The sequence below is a fragment of the Bidens hawaiensis genome, unplaced genomic scaffold (assembly GCF_021521415.1).
Source record: "Bidens hawaiensis isolate Kalapana, Puna unplaced genomic scaffold, B.hawaiensis_p1.1 tig00008858_1, whole genome shotgun sequence".
In the NCBI taxonomy this organism is placed as follows: domain Eukaryota; kingdom Viridiplantae; phylum Streptophyta; class Magnoliopsida; order Asterales; family Asteraceae; genus Bidens; species Bidens hawaiensis.
The window spans coordinates 553575-575026 of NW_027491639.1; the positions used below are offsets into that span (position 1 = coordinate 553575).

The 21452-nt window shown below is 39.0% G+C and overlaps 1 protein-coding gene across 2 annotated transcripts; it reads right to left on the minus strand.

Annotated features, from left to right (window-relative positions):
• LOC143530149 (myb family transcription factor PHL8-like) lies at positions 1–1646 on the minus strand. Of its 2 annotated transcripts, none has more exons than XM_077025765.1 (6): positions 1400–1646; positions 1179–1255; positions 1026–1083; positions 870–942; positions 713–779; positions 1–599 (listed from the first exon to the last, which is right to left on the minus strand). In XM_077025765.1, exons 1-6 carry the CDS (start codon positions 1536–1538, stop codon positions 108–110), a joined length of 906 nt encoding a protein of 301 aa, XP_076881880.1. In that variant the 5' UTR covers positions 1539–1646; the 3' UTR covers positions 1–107. The 2 variants fall into 2 exon arrangements, with proteins under 2 accessions (XP_076881880.1, XP_076881879.1); XM_077025764.1 differs by having other exon boundaries at positions 9–599; positions 713–782; positions 1400–1644.
• Positions 1647–21452: the final 19806 nt, after the last annotated feature.

Genomic DNA, 21452 nt, shown 5'->3' on the forward strand with positions numbered 1-21452 from the left:
TTCTTTAAATGGATATAAATATTATATACTATATGATATATGATATTTCTAAAAGGCATACATAAATATTACAAATATTCCATCCATCACCAATGTCACAAAACCTTTCACTTGGAGTTCAAATCCAATGTGTATGACCTTGACTCAAAGTCAAAGTCAACATCATTCACATATTCACTATTCAAATCAAACCTCTTACTTTTACTAACTTGACAATTACCATCCGAAATTGTACTCCCACTTCGCTTCCTCCCACTCCGATTTTCGGGCTTCATATCCATCAATGACAAAGCAATATTACCCTTTTCGTTTCTTCCCGAACTCTCGGATGACGTTAAGGAGCTTTCTAATGACGATTTTGTTTTCGGGTTTGTTTCAAGATCCGGTTTTGAAGTTGAATTTTCAAGTTCGGTAAGTACTGACAAAGAACTCGGGCACCCATTGTCCACCATCGAAACTAATTGTGACAACTCAGCTTTTGCTACTTCCACTTCTATAGTAGACGAATTATACCCCGCAAGGGTGTCTTGTGCCTTCTTTAAAACCGACTGTAAATACTTTCCTTGCGCCTCAATTCTCAATTGCAAATGTCTTTGCACCTAAAAAAATCAGCTGTCAGTGACGGATCCAAGATTCTTTATAATTCAAACAAGAATATGTCAAAAAGATTCTTTTTTCTTTATTTCTTCTTTTTTTTTAATATATTTTTTACCTCTATTTGTTCATGAAGTTTTCTTTGCACTTCCATTTGCATTTGCAAAGCTTGAGCAATCTTTAAGCTTCTGATACAATAAAGATTAAAAATTTATCAACCTTTAAGATTTTACATATCAAAAGATGGATCATTTATAGGTAAAAAGACGGATTACTCGTTAATCTGATTTGGGGCTTCAACGATATGATCGGTACTAGTGACATCACTTCTATGATCATCAACAAATTCTGCATAAAAATCAAGAATTTTATTAAAATCATGTATCAAAAAATATGCATATTAACTATTTAGTCATATACATTTTACACACCTTCTTGCTTACTTTCGCTACAATCCGGTGACTGTTGAATTTTCCCGAGCCTAAATTTCTTCATCGATAAACAAACGTAACATAACAACGATAAGTCGATTAGCATAGTACTAATAACTATTAATTGACAAACAAACTAAAGGCTAAAAGTACCTGCAAATGACTCTTTAAGTGGTACAAAGTAAGCCCATGAATGCTCATGACTCTCATCAAAGACTTTGGTGTTGCTTCTGTTCATATTATTCATATTTTTCATATTATTCATACCATAAATGTAAAAAAGATGCAAACTTTTTACCACCCAACTAAAAAAGATTCAACTAAAAGAAACATTTTATATATTTTATATAAATACATAATAACATATTACTCACTTTCTGGACCTCCAAGTTGAGCAACAGCATCGACGAACCGTTGGTGAAGCTCGGGAGTCCATTTAAGGCGCGGTTTAGCATCACTAGATAACACCAAATTCAAATCTTGTGTTTGATGTTGAATATTCTGACTAGCCATTTTTGGTGTTGAATATGTGTAGGTGTGTATATATATGTGTATTATAAGTGTATAGGTGATCAAACATAGAATAGAATTGGTGTGATTCTGTTAAATATAAGATATGTGTCTGAAATATGTGGCAGATGAATGTTAGTTTATATAATTGAAGGTGTGTAGGGGGTGGTTGATCACTTATTCTCACACCATATCTGGAAACAAAAGTGGGACAATGTAAGGTGAAGGAATATATGCTCTAATGAGCTGTTTATTTTATTTATTTATTTATCTAACTTTTATCAATTCATATTTCAATATCCACCCACAAAACAAAAGTGTTTTTTTATTCATTTTTGTTTGACTTCAATGGCATGAAGAGAATCTTTGATGGTGCAAAAACAAAGAAAGCAAACACAGTTCCATTTGGTTCTTAAAAGCAGAGAAAAAGTGCATGATTTGTTTTTATCCTCATGTTTTCAATCACCCACTCTTCATGATTCACACCAAACTCACAAATACCAACATATGGTTTCAAATTCACATCTAGATTTGATGAATTTTTACATGATTATGAATCTTGCTGTTACGTAAGGAGTTTTACCTTATGTTCACCTAAAGATTTTTTATGTTTGACGTACTAGGTTCGCATCCCACTTATATGCTATATTCTCTGGTTTAAGTCTGGGTAAAGCACCATTGGATGGATTAGGTCTCACAAGATCGAACCTCCCCAGAGAGCGTTTCCAGGGTTTCAGTAATGTTTGTCATTCAAAAAGAAAATAAAAATAAATAACTACAATTCACAAAAGGATTTTCATCGAATACATTGTGGGAAGAAAATAGAAATTTAGGCTTTGCACCCCCACAATTTCACGTTTTCTATCGATTGTGATGACGGATGATCGAAATTTCACAATTCACACCAAACTCACAAAATCTAACATTCAATTTCATGTTTACATCTAAACATCATGTATTACATAACCACAATTCTCATACGACTCTCGTCGAATACTTGATGTGCATAAAATATAAATTTAGGATTTACACTCCACAATTTCACGTTTTTTTATCTGAATATGTTGACAGATGCTCGAAATTTCACAATTCACACCAAACCCGCAAAACCGAACATTCAATTATAACATTTACGTCTAAATTTCATGAATTACATAACCACGATTCTCATAGGATATTCATCGAACACCCTGTGAGCATAAAATATAAATTTAGGCTCTACACTCCACAATTTCACGTTTCTTATCCGATTGTGACGACGAATGATCAAAATTTCACAATTCACACCAAACCCACAAAACCCAACATTCAATTTCATGTTTACATCTAAGTATCATGAATTACATAACCACAATTCTCATAAGACTTTCGTCGAACACCTAGCGTGCATAAAATAGAAATTCAAGAATTACACTCAACAAATCATAAAGTAAAGATCTTTGTTCTTTATCTTGCTTGATTCCTACTGAATTAAGGAACCCTACCATGATGTGTTTGTTGGTGCATGATTTCAGTAGTTCAGTGTCGAGTGTCTGTAATCGTGTTAGTTAGATTTGAGTTTTGTATGTAAGCGAAGTTATCACAAGTTCGCTAGTTATAGGCGAACTTGTGGAACAAGCGAAGTTAGGAACAACTTCGCCTGAACTTACCAGGCGAAGTTGTCGCCTATATATTCAGCTAGGTTACGGCTGAGAAGAAAAGAGAGAGGAGAGAGTCTTATTCGTGTATTTGAGTCAGAGAGTTTGTATTCAATGATCATAGTATCACGTGTTTACGGTTGGAATACAACGTGTGTTTGATTATCGTATCGTGTGTTAGCTCGTATTGTTTTCTATACTCGTAACGTCTTACGTAGGGATTCCGCACCTACGTAGAACGCGATATCTCGTGTAGATCCGGCTGGGAACCTACAATTGGTATCAGAGCGTTTGCTCGATTGTGTGGTTCGGGATTATCACGCGAGTGTAGAAATCGTTCCGTTCGACTATTCGCGGGACGAGTTTTCTGAGTTTTTGTGTCATACTCATCTCCTACAATCATAAACAACCCATAACACCTTCACAAACCTCGTAAAATCCAGAAATCAAACCTGCATATTCATCGTGTTCATCAGGCGAAGTTGCCGTCACTGTTCGTAGGGTTTCAACGAAGATATAAGGTTAAGCGAAGTTATCCACAACTTCGCCTACCTTCTCAAGTTCGCTTATCTCAAGCGAAGTTACCCATAACTTCGCCTACCTCTCAAGTTCGCTTATCTCAAGCGAAGTTATTCACAACTTCGCCGAATCAGGCGAATTTAAAAAGGAAGCGAAGTTCATAATCAGCGAAGTTCAGACTTAAGCGAAGTTATCCACAACTTCGCCTACAGTATTGTTTAAAATAAAATTTTTTATTTTTCGAGTTTCTTTGGGTTTCGTGAAAGATGTCTTCAATAAACATTACGGAACTAGTTAAGATGGAAGTGGAAGCGGGTTCGGCTACAAAGGCACCGAAGATGCTTAAGAAAACCGATTATGTAGCGTGGAAAGATCGTTTTGAACAATATGTCAAGTACCAAGATGCTAAGATGTGGGTGTGCATACAAGATGGTTACATTCCACCTACTGCTGAGTATGAGGGTCGTGATCAGATCAAGAAATACAAAGAGATGGAAGAAGAAGAGAAGAAAATGTATGAGGCCGAAAGCAAAGCTCATGCAGCAATTACAATGGCTCTTCCACAAGAGATTCTGCACACTTTCAGAAAGTATAAAACTGCCAGAGAGCTTTGGGAAGCGCTTGAAAACCGGTTTGAGGGCAATGTGGGAATTCGTGCATCGAAGATTAAACTTCTAAAAACCCAATTCTCGGTCTTCAAGTATCTGAAGAATGAATCACTTGAGGATATCATCACTAGATATTATCATCTGATGACTGAACTCAGCAACTATTCAATTGTTTACAAAGAAGATGAGACTGTTGAAAAGCTTCTTGATGCTCTCCCACCGAAATGGGAGATGTATACTGTGTTGATGAGAGAAGACAAAGACTTTGCTGACTATGACCTGGAGACAGCAGTTAACAAGCTAAGAATGTTTGAACTGAACATGGTACGAAAGGAGACACCTACCGATCAGGTTCAAGATCCGGGTATGTATGGTGCAAAGGTTAACTCAGGATCAAGTTCGAAAACTGAATCATCTGCTTATTACTCTAAGGGAGAGTCAGGCGCTAGCTCAACACATGAAGGACATGTATCTCTCAACATGAACGGTGATGTGTGCTTTGTAGCTGGAGGATCAAATGCTTCTCAACCTCAAGCAACCAAGAGTAGTTTTTCCCCAAGTGTTTCAAACAACAACTACTCGAAGATTCCCATGAGTGTTAAATCTGCTGAACAACAGTTTGCTCTCTATGCATCTTTTATTGCTTCGTATGAGAATTACATTCAGGGTAAGATTGTTGATCCTGCAATTTTGGATGAAGACTATGATCAGATCGATGCTGATGATCTGGAGGAGATGGATCTGCAGTGGCAGATGGCTATGATTGTGAGAAGGGTTAAGAGGTTCATGAAGAAGACTGGCAGGAAGTTTGTCGGTGAGAGGCCAGGGTTTGATAAGTCGAAGGTTCGCTGTTACAACTGTCAGCAGAATGGCCACTTTGCAAAAGAGTGCAAAAATGAACGTGTAGAACGCAGTCAAAACAGATCTACACAGCAGAGTGGTAGTGGTAATGACTATAGAGCTATGATTTCCAGACAGAATGAGGAGTACAACTGGAATCTGCATGTTGAAGAAGTATTTGAACAGGCCAATTTGGCAAACATCGAAACTGCAGATAGTGAGAAGGGAATTGGCAAAAATGAAGCTTACATGGCAGATGTGGCAGACCAGCTCTCCGAGGTAAGTACCGAACTCCCTTGTACTAAGTGTGAACATCTGTCTGAACAACTGACAACTATAACTGATCAGTTTGTTAGTTTGGATGCACAATTTAAAACATTAAAAGAAGATCATCATTTCACTAAAGCTAGAGAAAATAGTTACAAAGTAAAAATTAAAGCTAGTGAGAAAGATATTAAAAGTCTTAAAGCAAAGCTTGCTGAAAAAATTCAAGTGATTGATCTTAGCTATGAAGTTCTAGAAGAGAAAACCAAACTAATAGCTGAAAGGGATAAACAGATAGCTGATCACCAGGTGAAAGTGGTGGAACTTAACAGGAAACTTGAGCAATTCAGAAATTCCTCCGCTATACTTGATCACCTCGTTAGTGATCAAGGTTCCCCAAAAAGGGGAGGAATTGGTTATCATGAAGTTCCACCACCTTTCAATCATAATTACACTTATGACCCTAGTAATCAGAAATCTGTCGATGTTGACTATGGTCAGACAGTTCCGGTTAAAGTAACGATTAAGGAACCAGAAGTTAGTAAAGGCGAAACAAGTAAGCCTGTTACTAGTGTTAAGATTTATGCTCCGAGTCCTGTCTCATCAAACTCGGACAAGTCATCTGAGTCGAGTGAGACAAAACAAGAGGAAGTGTTACCAAAAAGTGGAGAGAAAAATAAAACACCTGAAAAGAAGTCTCCACTAAACCCGTATGTCCCACTATATGTGAGACAAACGGGAAGTAATACAGCCTCAACATCTAAGACAACTTTTGATAAGAAAGTTGAACATAGGAGTTGTTTCAGATGTAATCAATTGGGACACCTAGTTGCTGATTGCCCTCTGAAGCAGAGATTCAGAGATGTGAGGCCTTCGAGAACTGAGAATAGAACTAACGGAAATGTTAAAACTAAAAACCCATCAAAATTCAGAAATTGGTCTAATTCAGGTTTTCAAAGAAAAAGATCTCAGTTTTTCACTGCTAACAACCAAACCATAAGTAATAATTCTTTTAATTCACGAAGGTTTGAATGGCCTCATAGACAATCCACAAGAAGTTATCCTGTTAGGACTCACAGAAATTATTATGATACTAACTTTGGACAGCCAAGGTACGGGATGTATCGACCCAAGACCAATCGGTCTTGGGTCCCCAGATTTTAATCATCTGCTTTAATCGTGCAGGAACAATTGAACAGGGCTGCCAACAATCAATGGGTTGTGGATAGCGGCTGTTCTCGGCACATGACAGGTAACAAGAAATTGTTACACGACTGGAAACCTGTTCAAGGAGGAAGAGTGAGTTTCGCAGGAGAGAGCGGTGGAAGGATTACAGGAATAGGGACGGTGTCGAATGGAAAGATGACTTTGGAGAAAGTAAATTTTGTTGAAGAACTGAAGCACAATCTGCTGAGTGTTTCGCAGATCTGTGACAAAGAGTACACCGTACATTTTACAAAGAATGAGGCGATCGTGCTATATCCTGGTTTCAAGATACCAGAGAATTGGATTGTTATGAAGGCTCCAAGAGTGAAGAATACGTATATCATGGATATGAGGTCGACTGAGATGGCCACAGAAGAATCGTGTCTTCTGTCAAAAGCAACTGAATCGGAGTCCGAGTTGTGGCATAGGAGAATGGGGCATATTCATCTTCGAAAAATGAACTACCTTGTCAAAAATGGGCTTGTGCTGGGTGTTCCCTTGAAGAATTTCAACTTTGAAGACAAATGCTTATCATGCAAAAAGGGAAAGCAACACAAGAAATCCCATCTCACCAAGAAGGTCAATTCAATTGTCAGTACCCTAGAATTACTTCACATGGATCTCTTCGGTCCCGTGAATGTAAAAAGTCTATGAGGAACATCTTACTGCTTGGTGATCACTGATGATTTCTCTCGATATTCCTGGGTATATTTCCTGAAGTCAAAGGATGAAACAGTGCAGATGGTAAAGAATTTGATTACCAAGGTTGAGAATATCATGGGGAAACGGGTTAAATTCATCAGGAGTGACAATGGAACTGAGTTCAAGAACTATGAGATGGAGATCTTCTGCTTACAGAAGGGGATAGAACACCAATACAGCGCACCGTATACACCGCAACAAAATGGAGTGGCTGAGAGGAAGAACAGAACCTTAATAGAAGGAGCCATAACCATGCTGGCTGATTCGAAACTTCCCGTGGTGTTCTGGGCTGAAGCTGTTGCAACAGCCTGTTATATCCTTAATAGAGTGTTAACTGTTAAAAGATTAAATAAAACCTGTTATGAACTTATACATGGGAGAAAGCCCAACTTGAGTGGTCTTGAACCATTCGGGTCCCCGTGTTCGATATTAAAGACCAATTCTAAATTTGGTGAAGTAGCCGACGAAGGAATCTTAGTCGGATACGTTGTTGGGACTCCCAACAGACGGGTCTTTAATACATCGACCAGCAAGGTTGAGGTGGTGTGTAACACTGATATCACAAGTTACAAATCACCAAAACCAAGCACGGGACCCGCTGGGGTTTTCAACTATGATAGACTTTTTAAATCTTTTAACATACCTTATCTGGATTTTGCAGAAGTTGAGGAAAGAATTGCTACGAAGATGATATGCGATGAGGAAAACACTTTGGTGCAACGACCACAGTATGATGAATGTCAGCCTTCCTCGTCAAATGCTGTCAATACCCCTGCTGCCTCTACTGAAGAGGAATTCATCAATCCGTTTCACTCTCAACATCAATCACCCATTGATGAGCTATCTTCAAACTTGGAAGATAATCTGAATGTCAGTTCGGTTCCGACTACGAGAATTCACAAAGATCATCCTTTGGAGAACGTGATAGGTGATCTGTCCGCCGGTGTACAAACAAGAAAAAGCTTGAATGAGCACACCTGTGTTTACACATGCATTAAAGACACGGGCATTATCAACGAATGCTTGTACACCTGCTTCATCAGCCAGATTGAACCAAAGAACTATCAAATGGCTCTTAAGGACAGCTCGTGGGTCGAAGCCATGCAAGAAGAGTTAGCTCAGTTTAAGAAAATGGAAGTATGGAATTTGGTTGAAAAACCGAAGAATGTGCATGCGATAGGCACGAAATGGGTCTTCAAATGTAAGAGAGATGAGAAAGGGATTGTTATCAGGAACAAGGCGAGGCTGGTTGTTAAAGGCTTTAATCAGCAAGAAGGGATTGATTACAATGAGGTGTTTGCTCATGTGGCAAGATTGGAAGCCATTCGGCTGTTTTTGGCATTTGCTGCTCATAAGGAGATGAAGGTCTTTCAGTTGGATGTGAAGAGTGCGTTCCTAAATGGTAAAGTCGATGAGGTTGTGTACGTTGAGCAACCTCCGGGTTTTCCTGACCCTGACTTTCCCGATCACGTGTACAAGCTAAGTAAAGCGCTGTATGGACTACATCAGGCACCTCGTGCCTGGTACTCAACGTTATCCGATTACTTGCTTGAGAATGAGTTTGAAAGAGGTAAGATTGATAGCACATTGTTCTTCAAGAGAAAAGGGAGCGAATTTCTACTGGTGCAAGTCTACGTGGACGACATTATCTTTGCTGCATCAAAGGTCGCCATGTGTTAGGAGTTTGAGGCCGTCATGAAGAAGAGATTTGAAATGAGTGCTATGGGTGAACTAACCTTCTTTTTAGGATTGCAGGTTGATCAGAAGAAAGATGGTATGTTCATTCATCAGACGAAGTATGTTCATGATGTTCTCAAACGCTTCAAGATGGAGGACAGCACTCCATATGATACTCCAGTCTGCGTCAATCACAAATTGGGTGCTGATTCAGACAACGATGCAGACGTGGACCCAACCCAATATCGGGCAATTATAGGTTCTTTAATGTACTTAACTGCTTCTAGGCCTGATATAATGTTTGCTGTTTGTCTTTGTGCACGCTTTCAGGCAAACCCAAAAGAATCTCATTTGAAGGGTGCGAAGAGGATACTGCGGTATCTCAAAGGCAAGCCGAAGCTGGGGTTGTGGTACTCGAGAGGAGGAGACTTGGAGCTAGTCGCGTACACAGATTCTGATTATGGAGGGTGCAATCAGAGTCGGAAGTCAACGACAGGTGGATGCCAGTTTCTTGGTGGCAGATTAGTGTCATGGCAATGCAAGAAGCAGACCTCAGTCGCCATTTCAACCTGTGAAGCAGAATACATGGCAGCATCCAACTGCTGCTCCCAGGTTCTTTGGATTCAACAACAGTTGCGCGATTATGGTCTGAATTTCTCACTTACTCCTATTTGCATTGATAACACTGCTGCTATCTCAGTAACTAACAATCCCGTAAAGCACAGTAAAACTAAACATATTGACATTCGTCATCATTTTATACGGGATTGTGCTGAGAAGAAACTGATTGTGCTCGAAAAGGTTGACACGTTAGATAATTTCGCTGACTTGTTCACGAAAGCGTTTGACAAAACTAGATTTCAAAACCTTATTGAGCTGAATGGGATGATCTATCCCGAGTAACCATGTCGTGTGTTTTTGTTTAAAAAAAAAAAACGTCACTATCGCTTAGAATTATGTCGGTTGCCTCAGTTTGAAGGACATGTCTTCGGATATGTTTGGTCCTCATTTCTACTTGTAGAATATGAGGATAGCCATTAACCAGATGACTGAAAGTGACCGGGGCGGTTTATGATGTGTTTTCATTCTTTCGCTGAAAATTAGTCGATCATACTTAGTTAGAAGGACACATACTAGTATGTGGTCGGTCCAGCTGATCCATTGGATCTTCGGGATAGCCGTTTCCCTGAAGACTTTGATTTGGTCGGGGCGATTGAAGTTAAATTTTTTTTCTTTATGGGAGATGAAATTATTTTTCAAGTCTACTACTTCGTAAGAAGTTTCTTTACTATGTTAACAGAAAATTGATCCAACCTTGGAAAGTGATAGATATACTGATTCTGTGTGCTTAACTAGTGAAGTTATTAGGCCTAAAAGACTTTAGAACAGTCATTGTATGTCATGGTAGCTTTTTATGGTGCGTAAAAGTAGAAGTGATACTAACTAAATCTACTCGATTTTATGTGGAAACTCCTTAAGAATTGTGCATGTCTTCATACATATCTTTCCGAATGATAGGCAGAAAAGCGATTACCCAGTCATACACGAGCCCGTGAGTGTTCTGATTCCCGTGAAGATAACGTGTCAAGACACTGCAGTGATCCAGATTCGGGACTTGCAGCTGTTTTCTATTTGAAGTTGTGTATATACATGTTAAAAAAAATGTATTCTAGAGTTCATAATGTTAATGATTCTCAATCAAGACGCAAGAAGGTGAACGGGAAGCAGAGTCTAAGATCGAAGAGTAATTACTACTTAATCAGACACTACGGGTCGAGGTCAATTTGGGGTGACTTGGGGAAAGCCGAATACGCTTTGAGAATAGATAGGAGACATCATAATCTCTGAGTTGTTGCCCACTTAAGTTTTGAGCTTAATTGAACCTAACTCGTATCACAGAAACGATGAAAACCATTTTAAGTATATTACCTGCTTACAACCTGTTTCTTTATGTCATAATACAGCTGAACACGGATCTGTGTGACAGTCACGTAGTTAGTATGATTCCTGTTCGGATCTTTTCTAAAACATGGTAGTCCCTGTCGAGACTGAAATTTGATCCCGTATACTTTATAGTTAAAATATTTTTCTATTTTTGTAGTTGTATGATTTTATACCTGGTTACTTGGTCTTGATCGTATCATTTAACGCTTTAAAGGATGTTTTAAAACTTAATTGCAAATTGTTCAAAGTATGGGGTTTGTTTTGAAAATTTTAATATCAGCGAAGTTCTGCATAACTTCGCCTGATAGGCGAAGTTATCCATAACTTCGCCGGTACATCTGTGATCCTATATAAAGAAGTTTTAAGGTCAGACATGTTCATTATTTCAAAACCAGCGAACTTACTCCCTGTCAACCTAAGCGAACTTATCGTATAACCGATCAATCATCTGTGTTCTTATTTCGATTCAATCTGATTTCAAGGTGTGTAGGGTTCTTTTATCGTATAATCTCTGTCTATTGAGGTTAATCATCGGTCGTTTCGACTCGATTAACGACCTCGATCTTTCGAACCTTAAACACCCGATTTCAAACTTGTTATTACGTGATAGTAATTTACTTGAACGTCTAAAACTTCATAAAATCATGTGTTACGGAGTCCTCGATCTCCAATTTCATCATCTACACGTCGTTCGATAAACCTAACTGTTGCCGATTCGAATTCAGCGAAGTTACAGTTTAGGCGAAGTTATCCGTAACTTCGCCTGAGGTCTAACTTCGCCTGATAATTAATTTTGAAACAGTTTAGGAGGCGATGTTGTGGTTAGGCGAAGTTCTCTTTAACTTCGCCTGGACCATTTTACTTAACGGTTATCAGGCGAAGTTCAAGTTGAAGCGAAGTTGTTTCCCAACTTCGCCCCACCTTTAACTTCGCCTATTCAGAATAGATCACAACTTCGCTCATGGTAACAGGCGAACTTGTGATTTGCTTTGACGTTTATCTAACTTAACCTGTTTGTTGCAGATATGGCTGCTGTTGCTGGAGCAGGTGGTGCAGGCGGTGATGACGGAGGTGATAACCAAAGACAGTTCTTCCCGGGTCACAACATGTATATAACATTAGACCCGGAGGATAGCGGAGTTGATGATTTCTGCGAAATCATCACATTTCTTTTACGCTCGCGGATATTCCACGCGATTACAACAACTCTGCCGATATCCTTGCCCAACATTGAGGATTTTTGGCAGACCGTGGAATATGACTGTAGAGTCGAACCCCAGGTGATGCGCGCAACAGTAAACAATCAGATTGTTCAGTTCTCTTCAGAACAAATCCGGGCGGCTTTACGGTTTGAAAATGAGACAAGGGATGACTCGACAGAGTTTGTAGCTCCTTTCCGTGATGGAGCGTTTTTGAGGATGGGATACTCTGGTCCCTTGGGGGATACGCAGAGAAGAAAAGGGTTTTTGCTTGACCAGTGGCGCTTTCTCATGCATGTCATGATTGTATGCATGTCAGGGAGAAAGGCGGGCACTGATGGCATGGGTGCGACCATGCAGTCGGCGATGACTGCTCTGACTTACAACAAGCGATACAGCTTTAGTCAGATGGTCTTCTATGAGATTGATCGTCATAGAAGGGCGATGGCGCGTGAGAGATTCATCATGTATCCAAGATTCCTACAAATGATCTTGAATCATGTTGCTCCTACGCTACCTCAGCGCCGTCCAATCAGATATGTAGAGAGTGTGAACAAAAGAATCTTCGCCCAATGCAGATCTTCGAGTGCGAGGAGCAAACCTGAGCTCCGTCCTCGGCATACTCCACTTTTTGGGTACTTGATCAACCCGGGGTATGTGCCTACTCGTGGGGACGAGTTTAGGGACCCGGCACCACAACAGGCAGGGGCACCTCAAGCTATACCTGCTGCTCCTGTTGTGTCACCGGAGGAGACCGTTGACCTTGACGCAGCGTTTGGCGGTAAAGGATTTTTTGACATGGAAAGGGTTGATCCAGAGGAGAATGTACAGGTCCCGGTTGAACGTGCTTCGGGTGTGAATGTTACTAGGGCAGCTACAACGGTGGCTGGCTCAGATTCTGATGATGAAGTGGCCGAAGCGAGACAGATTTTGGTAACACATGAACGGACTCATGGGAAGAGAAAGAGAACTGATGATGACAGCGAGTCAGATTATGTAGAAGAGGTACAACAGTTGATCCGGAGGTCAAGAAGGGAACGGATAGGTGCAGGATCGGGAGCCGGTGAGAGCTCTAGGGTGGTACGTTTCACTCCACCAGCACTATCTGGTATGACAATGGTTCCCTCATCATTACAGGTTACAAGGCCAAGCGCTACGGTTATTCCCGTGGTGGCTACCTTATCTACATTTGGCCTCCCACCGACTACTTTCCAACTTTCGGCTCCTGAGATCGTTTCGTTGCCGCCTCCGACTGTTACTCCAACGGAGGTTGTGGCACAATTTATCGAGTCGACTGTTGTGGCCACTGCAGGGTTATCGGTGACGATACCACCTGCGGTTACGTCTATTTCTACTTCTGAGGTCCCGGTGACATCGGAAATCCCTCCTCAGTACACTCAAGATATATCACATATGAGGTTCGATTTCGATGCAACCCTATCAGACTCTGAACGAATAGCAGCACTTGAACGGGTCGTGGCAGAGCAGTCAAGGATTAATCTTATCCAGACCCAGGCTATTCAACGTCTAGTTGCAGAGAATCAGATGCAGTCGTCCCTGCTGGTAGAACATGGAAAAATCATAGATGCTTTTAAGGAGTTCTTGGCATCTCAGGAGGAGACGAGCTGTAAAGGCGATGAGTTGAGGACCAAGAGACGAAATGATAGAGACGATGATCCCAATGCATCGAAAGTTGCAGGTGGTGAGTTGCCAAGAACTGATCAAGCTCTTGGAACTTCCACAACTCAGGGGGAGTCGACAACTGCAGCTGGTGGTGATGATGTGGTGGTAGTGGAAGTTGAGGAGATGGATGATGAGTTGGTTGGTGATGATGATGTATTACCGAGTGAAGAGATAGAGAAGATTGGTGAAGAGATTGTGATTGATACAGAGATAGAAGAGGGAGAGATAGTTGAGGAAAATATTGAGCATGACATTCCAGATGTTGAGAAAGCAGATATGAGTAAAGAGATGGCAAGTGATGAATCTGAATGGGAAGAGCAGCCTAGATGGAAAGAAGGCTATGCTCAGTGGTTCGTCAAAACGAAGAAAACAGCGGTTCCTACAATGTTTAAGAAGAGTTACAACATTAAAGGTTATGCTGAAGCGAAGAAATGGATTATTTGCTGGATATATGATGAGCAGTTGAGGCTCTTCGTGATTAAGAGATATGACGGTGTTCAGTATTTCAAAAGACTGTTAAGATCGTTGAATACACTGCCAGAATGTGAAGTGAAAGACTTAGCCAGATTGGGGTTGATTAACCGAAGTGATGATAATATGGCTAGAGTTATTGGGAAAATTGTGTGGAAAGAGAGTATAAAAGAGAAGAAATTTGAGCTGTTGAAACCACAAAAGGGAAAACTTGTTGAAGACAAGGATAGAGGTTTGAGAGCAGATGGAAAACCTTGGATGATTATGAAGTATAAGCCGATCCGGTGCCTTAAAGAAGTGCCAATGAAACAGATGCCCAAGGATGTGCTCAAAGATCTAAAGTGGTGGTATGTTGATTGTGAAACAGCTGAAGCAGTGATGGAAGACGAAGATGAACAAGAGCTGCTAAGAGTTTATGATCCGATGCATATAGTGAACTTGTCACAAGCTGATTTGCATGTGTTGCATGAGAAGAAAATATTTTATATTCCTGCTTGGAAAGACGAAGCGAAGAAATATCAAAGAATTGTATCAGTTTGTGTACGCGAAGGAGTTCATGCTTAAAAATGAAGATGCAGGATTGTTGAAGATTACAAGACACGTGTTTGAAGCTAAAGAGATGAAGCTACTGCCAAGGGGGAGTCTGTTGGTGCATGATGTCAGTAGTTCAGTGTCGAGTATCTGTAATCGTGTTAGTTAGATTTGAGTTTTGTATGTAAGCGAAGTTATCACAAGTTCGCTAGTTATAGGCGAACTTGTGGAACAAGCGAAGTTAGGAACAACTTCGCCTGAACTTACCAGGCGAAGTTGTCGCCTATATATTCAGCTAGGTTACGGCTGAGAAGAAAAGAGAGAGGAGAGAGTCTTATTCGTGTATTCGAGTCAGAGAGTTTGTATTCAGTGATCATAGTATCACGTGTTTACGGTTGGAATACAACGTGTGTTTGATTATCGTATCGTGTGTTAGCTCGTATCGTTTTCTATACTCGTAACGTCTTACGTAGGGATTCCGCACCTACGTAGAACGCGATATCTCGTGTAGATCCGGCTGGGAACCTACAGTGTTAATGGGCTCTACTTTCTAAAACTACAAGAAACTTTGAGGAAAGGGGATTTAAGTTAGTGGGATAGGTGATTTTTTTTTAAATTAATTTTTTTTTAATTTTGAAGGATATTATTATTACTTTTGGGGATTGAAAGTGATGGCAAATGAGGTTTTGTTTTCTTTGATTAGCCTATATTTGGTGGAAGATGTGGTGGAATTGGCAGATTCTCTTTGTTGTTTGCAGCCTTAGGGGAATCAAAGAATCCAACAATAGATTTTAAGACAAATTTCTTGTTTTTAAGCCATCAATTAATATTAATATTTATTATTATTTTAAAAGTAAAAAAAGAAAAGAAAAGATAAAGTGATCATGAGGGGAATAAACCAATTCATCAATGACCATGCCAAACATATTCCTATCTATATTAATTTTATGTTTGTTATATATATATAGCTTTATTAAATAATTTTGAATATTGTATGTGAGTGTGTAACAAGGTAAAATAATATTACTTCATGAATACATGTTTTATGTTTAGTTCAAAATATTTACAAGTGTTTTGTTTCCTCTCTTTTAACAAAATAACTGGTTCAATTGTTTTACTGGTTCACTAGTTGAAACGACTTTTAAAACCCATGACATGAAATAACTTTTGGATGCGGAATTCCTCTATATTTTACTCGACTAGACCGATTGTATTAGTGGTTCCTGATATGCTCGACGGGTCTAGTTTAGAGAACATTTGTTAGATAGGTAAATATCGTATGACAAATCATAATTTACCTTTCTTCTCCTTTAAATATTACTTATTATGAACATTCATATTAATATGTTAAAATGCGGAATTCCTCTATATTTTACTCCACTAGACCAGTTGTATGGGTGGTTCCTGATATGAACGACCAATCTAGTTTAGAGAACTTTTACTAGATAGATAAATATCATATCACAAATCATAAGTTACTTTTCTTCTTCTTTAAATACTTCTTTATTATAAATATAATATGTTAAATATGATTATGAAAGTTATTTAATTAACATGACAATTGTCATGAGGTTTTTGGCATATTTATATAACTAACCGTGTTTTGAGCTTACTCATTTGACAACTAATTGACAGAAACAAACTAAACCAACTCATTTACAGTTGGGGTTGGCAAACAGGTCGGATGGATTTGGATCAAGGGTTAGAATGGGTGTTTGAAACAACCATCTATATCAACACAAAGTTTCAATAAAAAATGACACACAGGTAGTCATTTTTAAGATGATGGGTCAAACTTGACAGACGTATTTATTATAAAACCGGTTCCACTTATCATCATATTTTCTTAGGATTGAAATGAACAAAACCAATGTTGTAAAAGCAGGTCTACGTGGGCGAGTACCCGCTACAGGATATGGCGCTGATGCGATTTTCTTTAACTCCGTTTAGTTACTAGGAATTGATCAAATGTGGTCAACCTCAACCAGAATCACATTTAGTCAGTTAATTTGGGCTGATTTTGACTTAAAAAATAAAACATAATTTGTATATCTATAAAATTAAAGAACAGATTACGGATATCATTATTTTTTAATTACCGATTTGAAAATTATAGAATAACTTAGTATTTAAAAATGTATTTCTCTTATTTATATTGATATTCATCTATTTTGTTATAAATATTAGTAAACTTATAATATTTGACATATACAAAATATCATAAAATTAATTTTCTTTAAAAATACCATGTCTGAGTACTCCGAGTACACCCAACTCCTCAATTTGCCTCCTAAGGTCCGCATGCGACTTTTGCAATTTTGGACAAAACTAACCTTTATTTATTAGAAAATATAAAATAATGGTAACAACATTGAAATGTAAAGTCACGTGATTGTTGGGTCCATATTTGGTGGTTTGTACTTAGTTATGTGTTTATTGGGTTTAGTGTTGGGCTATGTATGTAAACCGAGATCACTAAGGGATCTCGGTGGGCTTTGGGCTTTACTTTGGGCCTGATTTTTAGCTTCCCTATATATAGAGAATACATGTATAGGGTTCAAGGTTGCTAGTTGTTCACGAGAGCAGAGAGTGGGCAAAACAAAAAGGTTGTTCATTCTCATTATTATCAAGTATTGTAAGTGCTTAAGCACCCGACGTATTCAATATATATATATATACGTGTGTTTTGAAGCAATTCTGCGTTAGTTCTCTTGTTATTTCTCGAGTTCTTGAATCACCGAGCATTGGTATTCTGCACCAATACTCGTTTGGTTGATATCATATTGTAGTGATCCAGATTCGGGACTTACAATTGGTATCAGAGCCTTTGACGAATTCAGGCTCGTTATTGTGATATCAACGGATTCAAGATATCAAGTTCGGTGGTTCTTATTGTTTCCGGCGAACTGTTGATCGGAGAAGAAGAAAGAAACTATTGTTTGTGAACTGATTGATCAAAGTTTGGAAACAAATCAAAATCCAAATTTTCCGGAAATTTGTTACAAGTTAGTTGAGATATTTACTGGTTTTCGGCCATTGTGAGTTCTCGGAAACATTACTCATTTGTGTTCTCGGCTCACACTATTCTCGGCCATTGTTTGTTCTTGGCAAATTAGTGATTTCGGTCCAACTGATTTGGTCAACATACACAGTTATCGGTGAAAGAAGGTTTTCGGTCAACTGATCTGGTCAACCAGAGATTTCGGTCAAATTTTTGGTCAGCTTGTGTTCTCGGTAAACCTTAGTTCTCGGCCCAAGGTCATTGTTCTCAGTCCAGTCTATGTTTGGGCTTCTCTTATTGGACTTACATTTCAATTGGACCTAAAATAAACCTGTAACCATTTTGAAATGGCCCAGTTAACCAATGGTAGCAACTCGACCAACTCGTCTCTTCACCAAGAACTTGATTCAATCATGGGTACTGCTATACGTGTACCTCGTTTATTATCCCCTGAAGGTTTCAATGAATGGAAATTTTGTTTTGAACACTATGCCAAGATGAAAGACTCAAAAATTTGGAAAAGCATTGTGAGAGGACCTCAAGTAATCACCTACCAAAGGGATGAATCAACCGAGGTCCTTATAAAGCCAGTTGCTCAATATGATGATGCTGACTTTGAAAAGGTGGAAGAAGATGAGAAAGCTCTTTCAACTCTAACTATGACACTCACGCCCGAGATTGCACTTCAATTTAGAGAACTCCGATCGGCTAAAGAGTTGTGGACCGCGTTGATAGAAGTTTATGAGGGAAATGAGGATATGAAAAGAAGTCGTCAAGATCTGCTGCGTCAGAAGTTTAATATGTTTAATCACGTTATGGGAGAGACACTGGAATCTCAGCTTCAAAGGTTCATATCCCTTGCAACTGAAATGAGAACTGCTGAAATCTTTCTACAAACTTCAGAGATTAACAACAAGTTGGTGAACTCTCTTCCAAAGAATTGGGACATGCATGTTGCCGTCATTAAAAAGACCAAATACCTTAACAGAATGAGCATGACTGAGATGATCGCAACTATTAAGGCCTGCGATATGGATGATAAACAGCGGGCAATAAATCATGCTAGCTCTTATTGCGCTGCTGGATATAACGTTACTTCTAACAGTGCTCTCATGTCTCAAGATAGTTTCTAACTATTTAAGCCCTCTCAATTACCACCTGGAAACTTTCAGATGTTCTCGTCCACCCTTGGTCAATCATCGTCATCAAATTCACCTAATCCAGCTCCAGTATTTTTTACCAAATCCGGTCAGTCAGTTAGTGATTCTGGCAAAACCACTTCCAGTGTAAACTCCAGCCAGATTCCTACTATACCTAAAGAAACTCAAGAAAATATTGCATTAATGGCAGGATTTATGAATTGTTACCATGCGTTTCTGGACGGAGACTTGGTCCAACCCATGGCTGCTACTGAATTTTATAAGATCCATCCGGATGATGTTGAAGAAATGGACATCTCGTGGCAAATTGCCATGGTGGTTTTCCATGCTAAGAAGTTTACCAAAAGGACGGGTAGAAATAACTGGAACATGCCAAATAATCAAAAAGTGGGTTTTAACAAGGAGACTCTAAGGTGTTACAACTGTCATGAGCCGGGTCATTTTGCTCATGAATGCACCAATCCGGCTAAATAGGGGAATACAGAAAGGGCCTTGGTTCCAGCTGGAAATGCTCGGGGTGAAGCTGGTGGAAGTTCAGGTAATGGGGAAAGAGGTATGGTTGCTCAAACGTTCTCATGGGAAAGTCAGATGGCTGCACTGAACATTGGAAATCAAACTGCTAATTTCTCAACAGTTGAGGAATCTGAAGAGGAAAACACTGCTGAGGAGAAGGTTAAGGAGCTCCAGTTTGCATACATGGCGTTCACTTCTCCGGATTCATCTGAGGTACGTTTTCAACCATGTTCTTTGAATTGTAGTGAGAAAATAGAAATGTATAAACTTCATTATGACAGTCTAAGTAGAGATATGGAAAGAACAAAATCAGAGAGTTTTAAACTTAAGAAAAAATGAAAAGGGCTTTCTAGACAAAATAGAATCTCTTAACAAAGACATTAAAAATTTAAGCCTGATTTTAGTATAAAAAGTTGTCATCACCTTGATGCCAAACAAGAAATCGTTGAATTAACTGCTAAACTGGAAGCCTCCAAACTATAAATCTTGAATCTCACTAGCAAGTTTGAAAAGGCTGAACTTGATTTTAAAAAATTCGATGGTTCCAGTAAAGTAGTTGATTCAATGATTGAAAATCAACTGTGGTGGAAAGAAAATGAAGGTGAAGGCATAGGATATAGTCAGGTTCCTCCACCATATAATCACAATTATGTTCCTACTCCTGTCACCAAAGAACAGGAATACAAAATAAAGGGTATGAAGTATGGTAAACCCGACAAAGGTGATGGAACCAACTCTACTGATGCTGGTCCTTCTAATTTAATGATGAATGATTCTAATGTCTCTACTTCATGTGCAGAAAGAGTAATTGTGAAGGAATGGACTGATGAGGATGACGACCCGTGTTTTGATTTTGATAATAATGTTGTTTCTGATGTTTCTTTAGAACTTCCTGTTTTGAATTCTGTTATTCCGACTGTTTGTGTGGGCTCTGTTTTAAAGAGCAAGGATTCTTGTGTGGTTGATTAGGTTGAAACTTTAAATTCTGATAATGTGATTTCTAATAAAAACAAAATTTCAAAAAATTCAAAAACATCAGAAAAATATGTTGCACCTAAGTTTGTCAAGGAGGGATGCTCCAATGACAACCAAGGTGATACGTTCAAAAGGCGAAATGTGAATTCTCGCAAATCTAAACAGACTGGTCCACACAACCAGTCCAGACAAGGAGCTGCCCAGAATGAATTTTTCATAAAACGCCAGACATGTTTTAACTGTGGCATTCCTGGTCATATTTCCAGAAGTTGTCCACATCGTTCGTACATTCCATACTACGCATTTTATCAAAGGAATATGTCGTATGTGCCTCATGATGCATATAGGCAAGGGTTTAGACATTATTCAGCAAGTTCCTTTGACGATGATTGGAATCGAAACAAATCTGGCAGGTTTAGTCCTCATCAGACCAAACCCAACATGATCAAAAGAAGGGTTAGTAAAGGTGTTTCAAGTTCAAAGTCACATATAAACACTAACACTAGACCTAAACAGGAGAAGAAAACGGTTTCATCTAATAAGTCTCCGTCTAAGGCACCGGAGATCATGACAACCATTCGTACTTATAATTCCAAATCTTTCAGACATAAATGGTTGCCTAAATCCCCGGCGAAAGCATCTAATCATTCTATTTTTGATGATCAAAAGGATATGACATGGTAGTCTGTGACAAAAGTTGATGAGTCAGGGTCACCCAGTGTAAGTATGGACTGGGTACCAAAAACTAACTAATCCCGTGTTTTGTGCAGGGACAGCTATGGAGGAATATCATCAGACCCTGGTATGTTAATAGTGGTTGTTCAAGGCACATGACAGGAGACATCACCCAGCTACACAACATTCAAACATTTAATGGTGGGTATGTGTCCTTTGCGGGAGGAGAGAAAGGAAAAATCACTCAAAAGGGTACTGTAAGTAACGGTGTGTTAAAATTTGAAAATGTTATTTTGTTCCAGAATTGAAGCA